General features: G+C 39.3%; 1 protein-coding gene across 1 annotated transcript in view; it reads left to right on the top strand.

Annotated features, from left to right (window-relative positions):
- The window catches only part of RET (ret proto-oncogene), a 95,120-nt gene extending 84,382 nt beyond the window's left edge, over positions 1-10,738 (top strand). Inside the window, exons 16-20 of the mRNA XM_083146284.1 lie at positions 1,140-1,210; positions 3,165-3,302; positions 4,358-4,457; positions 6,090-6,237; positions 10,085-10,738. Of these exons, the coding sequence (XP_083002410.1) occupies positions 1,140-1,210; positions 3,165-3,302; positions 4,358-4,457; positions 6,090-6,237; positions 10,085-10,242 (615 nt within the window). The 3' untranslated portion in view covers positions 10,243-10,738. The remainder of the gene's footprint in view (positions 1-1,139; positions 1,211-3,164; positions 3,303-4,357; positions 4,458-6,089; positions 6,238-10,084) is intronic.
- Positions 10,739-12,355: the final 1,617 nt, after the last annotated feature.

Consider the following 12,355-nt stretch of genomic DNA (forward strand, 5'->3'; position numbering starts at 1 on the left):
AAGGGAAGGCACTAACCTGTATTACATTGTGCATGGGCACTAAAAGTGGGCGTCTGTCATTGCACAGTCGACCCCACAGATGTAAACAAGGGGAGAAGTTTGTAACCGTATTTGCATAAACTCACAGGCAGGTTATTGCCAAGATGCTCCTTCATGCTAAACAGTATCAAGCCGTATAGACCCATCTCTGTGCCACAGGGTGACTTCTCTGAGATACTTTTTCCCTGAAAATGACCATCTGATCTTCTTCATATTATTAAAACAATTAGAAATGAGTTACATTATTAGCTTTAAGCTACTAATGCAGCTTTGTCACTGACCAATGAGGCTTGTGGCACTTGAACTGTGTGTCACTGAGTCCTATGTAGAAAGGGCTCCAGTATAAGTAGTCGCGGCGTTTGTCAGCACATGGTCCTTAGTACAGATGTAGCCACGTTCATCGTTAACAAGATTCGGTCACTCGCAGAAACACCACGCCACTCAAAGCTTTTCTATTAGCTGAGGACGCAAATTATATGCACGTGCGTGGTGACAGGATTGTGTCATATGCCATGGAAGACGCACTTAGTGATTGGCGCGGCAACAATGAGCGTGGCTATATCTAGTGGGTTGCAGGTCGCACCCGCTTGTCATTCTCTGAGGGGTGAAAAAAAAATGCCGGCTCCTCCCCAGTGACATTGAGCAGGGTGCTGCACTGTTACATTACGTGCGTCACCTGACTCCTGTCTCATAGTAGGAACAAGCAGTGTGCACTGTGCAGGCACTAGTCTCTGGGGGTAGCCCGGCATCTCTGAGAATGCTGGACACGCCCCCAGAGGTATGAAAATGGGTGTGACCTGTGCGGTTGGGCCCCTTACGGAGAAGCCATGTCCCCTTTTCTGGCACTCTGCGTATGAGGATACATCTGTACAATGTATGTATATCTATGATTTGTTTGTTTTTTGCGCTTATGTAATAAATGTGGATTTGGAGTTTATGGATGTATTCATATTAAGACAGATGTTACACCTATATTGAATTTTTGAACTGTGTGTAGTGTGTATTTACAAAAGAAAATAGCTAAAGCAATGTCCTCAAACTGATATATTAACCCCACAACAGCGTCTGCTTAGATTATTTTTTCTTTCTGCAATTTCCAGGGAAGAATACCAGTGAAGTGGATGGCGATAGAATCCCTGTTTGATCACATATACACAACACAAAGCGATGTGTAAGTAGTTGTTTAGCATTTGTGTGTATGTGCAAAGTCTGTGTGAGAGGAGCGTTCCAGCCAGGTAGTAATCTGAAAAGGGGAGCAGGTTATGACTATTTGAAGGTGCCCATACACGGTGCCATGAACTCTGTATGGTTTTTCTACTAGATACGATGCAATCTAGTACTTAAAGCATGAGCTGCACAGGATTTATGTGCTGTGCGATGATCTGTGCAGGGGAGCGCGCATCTCATCGCACTGCCCTGTCGCATGGGCACCGTTAGATTCATTTGGTTACAATAGCGCAACATCAAATTTTCTTTCTTACCCCAAAAGTAGACAGAAATACTTTAATAGAATGATCGCACTTGTGCATGCACCCAACCTTGCGGCCGGTGGGCAGGGTGGGGCTGGTTGGCCAATTAGCATATGGGAATGCCCAGAGTTTCTTGGGTGTTCCCATGAGAACGCTTGCTCATGCTAATGGACAAATGAAGTGGGGGCATAAGGTGAAGTCAGCTGCCCGTCCTATTCCCTCAGAATGTGATCTAAGGTTGCTCTGAGCATCGAATGATGTGGGTGTTCCCCCACAGCCTGCGAATGAATATTTATGTAAAACATCCATTTGCATGCCTTACGAAGGTACGCCCCATGCGAATGGTGGGTCGGCATACCACCAATCAAAAGGCGGGATCTGGACGCATTTGAGCGAATCAACCAGAATAAACTCCATTGTCCGTATTGACTGTCCTAGACCGAACACAGTTGTCATTTAGTGATCTGCTCCTGGCTTTGCCACAAATTTAGGCCATTAAAAAAGGTGCCATATGAGTGCGCCCCTACACTGTCCAACACAGTGGATAGTACAAATAAAATTCAGCAGGATGTGTCTGTAGGAAATAGACCCTTTTTGTGTATTATTGCAGTGCTTGGCTAGTCTGCTGGAGCTTACTCAGGCTTACCAGTCAGCAGGATCCGTCCAATGACGCAGACCATGTTGTTGCCAGGCCTAAAAAAACAGGGGCACCACGCAGCTTGTCATTCATGCTGGGACTAAGGGGGGACTGCGAGAGAACTTGCAGGATCCATTCTGCACACATGCAGGCCCCCAACCATCCAATGTGCACGTAAACCATTGGGTTTGTATAGAAATCCAAATCTGGCTCTTAATACCTAGCAGTAAGAAAATTGCATCATTTTGAGAGGAATATAAATTTATGGCTAACCATGTGGCCTGCTGGTCATCACCTTTATGTCATATTGATGGACACCTTTGGACTATAGTCCCATCTGTCTATAAAACCACATGGAAACCAGCGCTGTGCTCTAACTACAAAACTTCAGTGCTACTTGGTATTATTATTATTATTATTATTATTATCATCATTTTATTTATAAGGCGCCACAAGTGTTTTGCGGCGCCGTACAAAGGAACCGTACAGGGAGACAAAACTTAGCATTGCAGTGAATAAATAACAAAAATAGAGTACAGGTAAAATGAATGCCACAGTTCAATACACATTACAGCTTAAATGTAAGTAGTGAGGACTTGATCAATGTACTACTAGGGGCTGGTGACCAAAGATGGAGATGAGTATGTGGACGAAGATGATCGCTGGGTGTGTGAGTATGGGAGAGCTGTGAGTGAAATGTGAAGAGAAGAGGGCTTTGACAACAGGAGGGAAGAGGGCTCTGCACTGAGGAGCTTACAAACTAGTAGGAAGGGGAGACAGATTACATGAGGTGCAAGCAAGTGGGAGGTGGCTTGATAGCAGGATGTAAGCAGGCAGAGATAGTCATGGCATGAGGCAGGGGGTCGGAGAACCCTCCGCAGGACTAGGTTATAGTGATGATCCCTAAATTAAGGATAGCTGCATAGATTGTGCTAACATGTTATATTTAGGCACTTACAGGATTATTAATGTGACTTCCCTCTCCCCCTTACTGTATATGTGCAATGTCTGGTGATCAGGTGGTCCTTCGGTGTTCTCCTGTGGGAGATTGTTACGCTTGGTGGAAATCCATACCCAGGCATTGCTCCAGAGCGACTATTCAACCTCTTGAAAACTAGTTACAGGATGGAGAAACCAGAGAACTGCAGCGATGAAATGTAAGCCTAGCATTTGCCTAACTGTTCCTATTCATACTTTGCTACTTTTGAAAACTAGATTCAGGCAGATTATAGTTGGTAATAGAATTTTGCAAAGCGCTCCATTGAGGGGGCGTGTCATGCTCCTCCCAAAGGCGTGTCTAGTTCCATATATGGAGAGATTATGAAAAGAGATTGTGAACATGGCACCTAGAAGCGTGGGTGTGTACTGCTACATCTGAGGGGAATCATGTAAAATGACTTATATCCAAATGTAGATGAGCCCCAAAGCAGTTAGTAAGAGCTACTATACTTGGTAAAGTGCTGGGAAATGGTGCTGATTATTCAAAGTAAATGTATCCATCTCTCATTCCTTTTTCCCAAAAAAAATTTAACCATGTAATGTGGGCGAGGGGAAATGAGGGAGATTGCTAGACTAATGAGGGAGGGAGGGAGATTGCTGCTATTTCAGAGAGTCTCCTGCATAATACAGGAGAGTAGATAGCTATGTTACTATCCCAGATTTTAATTAATGACTGTATACTATGAAACTGTATAGACTAATACAAAAATATTGTACATACTTGGCTATTATAGAAAGGTTATGCTTAGACTATATGTGTACAGAAAATAAGAATGCTTTTATGTCACAGCACATCAGATAACACTTTTCTGTTTATACATATGCTGGAAGTATATTGGCTTAACATGTAAGTACGGAGCATAAAACATATAGGGCCAGATGCACTAAGCTTCAAAAATGATAAAATGGAGGATGATAAACCACCAACCAATCAGCTCCAAACTGTCATATTTCAAACACAGCCCATAGCTTGATAGATACTGTAGAAGCTGATTGGTGGGTCATCACTCTTTACAAGGCTTAGTACATCTGGCCTTTTATGAGAGCTGCTGGTATACATTTAGACAGGTCCAATACAAACTGAGGCTTTTCTTTCTAGCTTTCAAATACATCGATAGGAATGTCATACACTGACCTGTTTCATACATCACTTATTACAAAGATGATGCCCTTATAGGATACGGAGCGCACTAACGTGTTTCCTGGCTTTCAGGTACAACCTTATGCTGAAATGCTGGAAACAGGAGCCAGACAAAAGGCCAGCATTTGCTGAGATCAGTAAAGAGCTGGAGAAGATGATGGTGAAAAGCAGAGTAAGTATGAGAGGGTACGTGGGGAGATGTATCCGACATCCCAACGAGGGAAAGTTCCCTACAGTATATCAATTAATCAATCTGCTTTTACATAACATTTATCAAGTACATTCTAGAAAATTATAGCCTGTTCCCTTATATTATAGCCTAACCCTGTGTAACCTGTTCTCTGACCATTCTTAAAATTCTTATTGTAATTTGCTCATAACTCAAAATTCAGAAAGACAAATAATCGATAAATTTATTATTAATTAAAAAACATATTTTTAGCTGAACGCTTTTGTGTATGTTCCAGCATACACAAACTGCATGACTGCAGCAATTTACACCACACTTGGTATACGTATTACTTACAATCTGGGAACAAACACTGTAGGGGTAAGACTATCCTAGTACCCCTAGGGCTGAGGCAGAAGCACAGAGTATTTCAGCAGATAGCATAACTCTGGAATGCCTGGAGCAATTTACACCAAACATATGATTTACAATCTGGAGAAAAAATATTGTGGGGGTAAGACATCCCTATCACCCCTGTAGGGGTTCTGAAGGCCCAAAATGGACTTCGGCCACTACATGAAATGTGTTAGCAAGGTAAGGCAAAGTTGCATAACATAGAGGGGGTAGTGGACATTGGTTCAGATTATGTTCAAGCCACTTTGACCCCCAATTCCGACCCCGTTGGGGGCCCATAAAGGGGTCTGGCCACTACACAAAGTGGGTCAGGAAAGCAACATATGGTAAAGTCACATAACCAAGAGGGGGTAGAGGACATTGATTGGGTCCAGATTAGGTTCACAGCCACGAACACCCATAATCCAGACACTGCTGGGGTCCCGGGGGCCCAAAAAGAGGTCCGGCCACTACACAATGTTGGTCAGGGATGCAAGATATGGCAGAGTGGCATAACATAAAGGTGGTAGAGGACATGGGGTTTAAAAAAAAAAAATGTGCTTCGATGCAGAGCCCACCACAGACAGGTGTATGATGGTCACACCATGTGCATGGCGAGCAGTTTAGCTTAAATCAAAAGAAGGATATTTTCATATATGTTCTTGACATTCTTTCCTCGTATCACCAAAAATAGTTGGCATACATCCAGTTTAGAGATCTAGGGCAAAGTAATGGCTAGTTAAAAAAAAAAAAAATCTTCATACTTTTTTGGCATCTTTTGTTAAAAATTTGCCATTTCATTACATGTCACTCATTTTTGGGGGAGATGCATCAACGTATAATTGTTAGACCTTTCAAAAAATGACTGGGAGGATTACCACATCAGTCTAGGATCCGCAGTGTGACCCTACAATTTATTTTGGCTCCATGTATCAAGCTTCAAAAAGATCAGCTGTTCAGAGCATGTGTCCTCCTGATCCGGTGGACTAACTGCCAATCCACATAAAACTGTGAACATGCCACTTGCCTTTGCGGTCTTTGCCCACAATATTTCTAGATGTATCAAAGACCATCTTGAAACCAAACATTAGTATTTGCAACTTATGTACCATATAGAGCTGGGTTCTGCCAAATCTTCATAAAAAAAAAAATCTATAGACTTTTTTTTGACAACCAATATGTGATTTCTATTTGTTAATAAGTAATTTAAATGTGTATATTGTCTACTTCCTGCTTTCTCAGGACTATTTGGACCTTGCAGCTTCTACGCCTGCAGACTCTATTCTCTATGATGACGGCCTTTCTGAAGAGGAAACCCCCCTGGTGGACTGTAATAACGCCCCACTCCCCCGAACACTTCCCTCAACCTGGATTGAAAACAAACTCTATGGTAGAATTTCCCATGCGTTTACTAGATTCTAGCTGCGCTATCACATAGGACAAGTGCAAACTCTGAACAACACTAGCGCTCCCAGGGGCTTCTTGTGTCTGAATGAAACCAATCAAACTCTGCTTGAACAGCTGTTTCTGTTTCATTTTGAGGATTGCTTTTTTATTCTTTTGCCTATTTAAATGCTGATGGTTGCAGAGATATTTGCAGCACTGTTCAAAAGAAGCATACGAGAGTATACTGTATAAAAATGTATACACAGCTATAAACACTAAAACTCATCTCAACAGTATAACTAAGACAAATATTTACAGAAATCATCAAATTACTCAATCGCTAGTTCATATTTGGCAATCTGTATCATTAACTAGCAGCACTTAACTTGTATAATTCACATAAGTCCATATTTTTGGTTTCTGGAAAGCTCCCTTCTAAGTTATCCCTTTAAAAGTTGAATAGACCAATGTAATGATTGGTTGCCTTTGAGTTTTTTTGGTTCTTCAATCAAAACTTTATTCAGCGGATGACAGGCATTATATAAACAACCTACGCAGAGGTCCATAATGAGCAACAACAATAACTAATAGAAGTATATACAGTTGTCAGCTTTTCATCAGTGGAAAAATAAATACAGCAGATGCTTAAATTCATTCAATTAAGTTTTAAATGTGAAAATAGAGGAGGAAGAAGAGAAGAAAATAGTCAAACCGAGCAAGCTCATGAGACGGAATGGCCATCCGTATGGGAGAGGTTGAGATTTTGGTTCTTTAATGCACTCTTTATATGAGGGCAGCTGTTTAAATACAAGTATTAATCTAGTAGTGCATCTAGTCGACTAGCATTTGAGAAGTATTTTGGGCGAAATCTAGATACCATAATTAAGCATAGGTGTACCACAGTTGTTGTTGTTGTTGTTGTTGTACCCAGTGGAAATACATTGTTATGCTATTCTGGAAACAAGTACCTCCATACATCTTTTTTATTTCTGGGTCCGAATGATAAGAAACCACTATATCCTTATAGCGATAAAGTGACTCCAAAAATGTGCAGCTCAAAATTGACTAACATTGCTAAACAATCAGACATGAAGTCTAGGCCTGCCATACTGTCCCTTTAAACCGTGACATTCTGGTTCTGTCACTGTCTTACTTCAAACCTGCATGCCACCTGGCTTTAATCAGAACCTGTGTAATTCATGAATGTACTGGTTTGAAGGGATAGTATGGTAAGCTGACTTACAGTAATTCAGTTAGACAATGGTTACTATAGCATACCTCCCAACTGTCAGAATTTTTTGGGACAGCCCAGTTTTTTGGTGGACAATCCGGGTGCCCCAACTATGGGCTGCAGTTGGGAGCCCCCCTTTCACTCACCCCCCCCCCCCCCCCCCCCCCCCCCAAAAAAAAAAGAGGGGCTAAGGGCATGGCCAGCAGCTCACATAGGGCCTTATTCTAATTCACTCTTTCTGACAAAATCCTTCATAGATGTACAAAACCATGTGCACTGCAGGTGGGGCAGATGTTACTTGTGCAGGAAGAATTAGATTTGGGTGGGGTTTTACTGCAAAGTGAGATCTATATTGCAGTGTAAAAATAAAGCAGTCCGTATTTTCCCTGCACAGAATCAAAATAACTCACCCAAATCTAATTCTCTGCACATTTTACATCTGCCCCCCCCCCCCCCCCTCAGTACATATGGTTTTGTCCATCTAAGAAGGAATTTGTCAGAAAGAGTGAACCAAAATAACCCCAATAGTGCTTGGCGTACCTCCTGTAATTTACTAGATAATTGCTCAAACTGATTGGTTGCTTTGGCAACAACTCAATATTTGGCGGCCTGTATTTAAGTTGGACAGCTTGAGATAGGACAAACAGCACTTCTAATATAATCCAGTGCACTATTTTATAAACCTTGTCTATGACAGCTACCATCATTTTAATAAAGCTTATTACATTTAATAACCTGAATTAATGCCAGGCTGCTTTAAATAACAACTGATTATTATTCTATTTTATCAACACAACTGGAGTTATACATTCACTTATATCGATTTAAATGTTTTCCAAACTTAATTATGTGTAACTGTGGAGGTCAGAGAGTTTACGTTACCAGTACGTTTTATAAATAAAGCGGTGATTATTATGAGGTTGGGATGACGCACAGAAACTGATGTCATGGTGATAGCCATATGTTATGTATGGCCAAATTTATGGCAGTGTAATTAGCAGGTTACAGCGTCTGTAGCTGGTGAGGAGGAAGTGGACTCGATTTCATTTGTACAGCAATGGCAAGTGCAACAGAATAAGCTTGCTTTATTTCCAGTTGTAAACCAATGGGGGACATCTTTTCTCCATATAGCATTACAATGTAAACCTATCTTCTATTTTTATTGCACATCCTTTGTTAATACGGTCTTATGGAAACATACATTGCCTTCTATCAAACCTTACTCGCCACCAGCTGTTTCAGTGCAGTCCATTTGGTGATCACACTGTTAAACTGCTGGTGGAGAGCCAACGTTGACCGTCTTTGGCCTATATAGACTGTTATTGCGACAATGACACACAAGAAGGTTACTTTTGCTTTGTGAACAATTGTTTCTTTTGTGTTGTCTCTGGTATATATGTCTTGTTGTGTTGGTGACCTGAGACAGTAAGCATAGTTCTTGCCAAAACTCCTTATTTTTTTTCTCTGATTTTCCACAGTGAAAGAATCAGACTTGGGATTTTCCATTATTCTGTGTTTCCACATGTATACAAATTAAGGGGAACAGTCTGACCAATGCTGGAAAAAAAATATTACTATTGATTTACCTTGGATAATATTAAACCAAAATGCATTGGCCTATTTATCATCACCAAACCTCAGTCTTAAATTTGCTAAACTTACGTGGTGGACTTCCTCTTAGTATATGCTGGTTATCTTTCTGTTTTACAGACTCTTCTTATCGCAAAGACTTTAGCCGTTGTTGTTGTCATGGAAACTGCATTAGAAATTCCAGGAGTCGCATTTTTTACTTAAATATCAAATTTATTGAAAATTTGCTGCTATAATCTCAATCATCTAAACTGAAATTGAATAAAACTCTTGCAATAGCGCTGGAAATTAATAACATTGGACAGATTGTATTAAGCCAGGAGAAGAGATCAAATCGAAGATGATAATGCACCAGCCAATCAGCTCCTTACTGCCATTTTTCAAACTCAGCATATGGCTTGGCAGTTAGGAGCTGATTGGCTTGTGCATCATCACTAATATAGGTTGAGCTACAAATATATTACTATGGAGGCACATTATCAGCAAACATATAATAACAGGGAGACTCTTGTCTCCTTTTATTATAAAACAAAACTTGATATGACATGATCTTTGTAAGATGCCTGTTGCTTTACCTTTAGTACTAAAAGATCATGATATACTATTTTTAAGGTACTAAGAACTATTTAGCATTAACAAACGGCTATATAGATACTAAGGGGAGATGTAGCAAAGCTTGGAGAGAGATAAAGTACCGAATAATCAGCTACTGTCACGTGACGGGCTGTGATTGAAAAATGACATTTAGCTGGCTGGGATTTTATTTCTCTCCAATGTATTTCTCAATAAGCTTACATACATACATACATACATACATACCTACAAACACCCTTCTTAATGTTCACTTGAGTTAGTGGCAACTCTTCTATATTATTTTGGTTATGTGTCTCTGTAGCAACACCAATGGCTTGTCTTTTTTTCTCATTTAAGGGAGTTTTGCCAAGGGCCTTACTGTCTGCACGTGAAGCTTTTTGATATATATTTTTTTGGGTTCTTCAGTGCAGAACAAATGATGTCTTTTCATTTTTAGGCATGTCTTATCCGAACTGGCCTGAAGAAAGCCCCGTTCCAATCCCGAGATTCGATGCCAATAAGTCTGTTTTTTCAAGATATGCCAATGACTGTGTTTATTCTAATTGGATGATTCCACCCGCATCGGCAAAATTTATGGACAAGTTTGATAGCTAAATATCAATTTTATTTCCCCTAGAAGGTAACCAAAAAAACACTGTGAGTGGGGAAGAAAAAAGTTTAAAAAACACAACACACAAAGAATAAATGGAAAGTCCGTTGGCTGGTTCTTTGTGCCAGTGAAAAGTGGTCAAACCAATGTTGCTTTTGTGTGTCAGTAGCGCCAACTTTTTTTGGCTTGACCTACCTCTAAGGCTGCTGGAGAGGGCTGCACAAGTCGCTTCAATATATATATATATATATAGTATGTTGTTCTCCCCTGCAGCAGCAGAAGTGGGGCGGTTTCTTTTATTTCCCAAGACATATCAAATCTTTAAACCAAACTCTGTAGAACCTTTTTTTTTTATATACATGCTGTTGTTGCACAATAGTCTGAATTCAGTACACTTATGTATGTGTTGCTGTGAAAACAAACTCAAGTTTTTTGTTTTAATCCTTTTAATTTAAAAGAAATATTTTTAAAATGTATGTTTCCTCTTTTAATGATAGTTTTTTTTTTCTGTATATATATATATATATATATATATATATATATATATATATATATATATATATATATATATATATATATATATATATATATATATTGTATTTGTTTTTTCTTTTGTTTTGTTTGTGTGAACAACATGGTCTGAGGAATATCCCTGGCCTTGTTCATTGGATACCTATAGAGAAAAATAAATTAGTGTATATGTATGTACATATTGCATATGGAGATAAGAAATGTGCATTTAGACATAAAATAGTCAATGAAAAATAGTGGACTGACTCTCTTACCAGTTAGTGAAATTTGAATGTAAAAAGTACATACTGGCAAGTGAACCTTTAAAATCTTAACTCCTTTATTTTAAAAACTACGGAGTAGTTTTATCAAAGCATGGAGAGAAATCCGGTGGAGTGCCAACCAATCCGTTTCATTTTACTGGCTGTCTGAAACAAAAATGCTGAATGGTTGGTACTTTCTCTCTTCAGTCTTTAATAAATCTTCCCCTGTAGGGATTAAAACAGAACCCAACCTGGAAAATAGTATTATGCCATCTTGTTTTACCTCATTCCTGCAAGTTCTGAGGAAATATTTTTATTTTCATTACTACTTTAACATACCTCCATTATAATATAGCACAGATTTCCATACAGAAAAACACAGTGCGGTAACAATTGCACTGCAACGGGTCACGTTGCTGACCACTAAACAACACGGATTTGGTTCAGAATATTATGTCTTCTGGAGATATGTTGAATCAAAACAATTATGTAGAATAATAATAAAAAAAACAGAAGTTTTAATTTGCTAGGAAAGCCAAATAGTTGTTTTTTTCCTCTCAAATTGTTGAGTTCCCAATTTTATATTCCTTTTATACGTATTTTTTTAAGTACAGAAAAGTGTATATTTTGGATATTATTTCAATTAATACATGAAGTGTTTGGGGATTGACGGCCTGTTGAAAGATGCCTTATAGAGTTCATTGTCATCATGATTTTATAAATATTAGTGAGTCTCCTAATGCTGTAATATTTGTTTAGCTTTGCTAAAGTTTGACAAGTTCTGCCAAGCCTGAGCCTTCAGTATATGTGGTTTTGTGTCCTATACGTGAGGGGGATTCCTAAATGGGTTCAGGTGTGTTTTGCTCATCCCTTACCCATGGTTGTCAGACTGTCACATAATATTGTGATTTATAAAATGTTATCATATGCTCTACCATGAACCATGCCACTAAGGAGCTGTATTACAATGGAAATAAATAACTATGCCATTAGAGAACTGTACCAAAGAAAGATGTTATGTTTGCTTTTATAGTTACTTAATATTCTATTTATTTTTCTTCACTAAACTTAATTTTATTGTCATCATCAAGTCGTGTTTTGTATGATTAATGCCAACTGTTTTGTAAGATTGCTAATGTGCGGTTTTCTGCCTGCATTCAGTGATGCTGCCTGAGGTAAAAAGAGCAGCGTTAAACTGAGCCAACACAAATTTGAGTGTCGTTTCCTGTATTCAAAATACTTTCATATATTTAGTAAGTAAGTTTAATTTATATAGGGCACTTTCTCCAACAGGACTTAAGGTGCTACATGTCAAGCTGCATACTTGCCTCATAGAATGAGGAGA

This window comes from Crinia signifera, chromosome 6 (assembly GCF_055691185.1).
Source record: "Crinia signifera chromosome 6, ASM5569118v1, whole genome shotgun sequence".
NCBI classification, from domain to species: domain Eukaryota; kingdom Metazoa; phylum Chordata; class Amphibia; order Anura; family Myobatrachidae; genus Crinia; species Crinia signifera.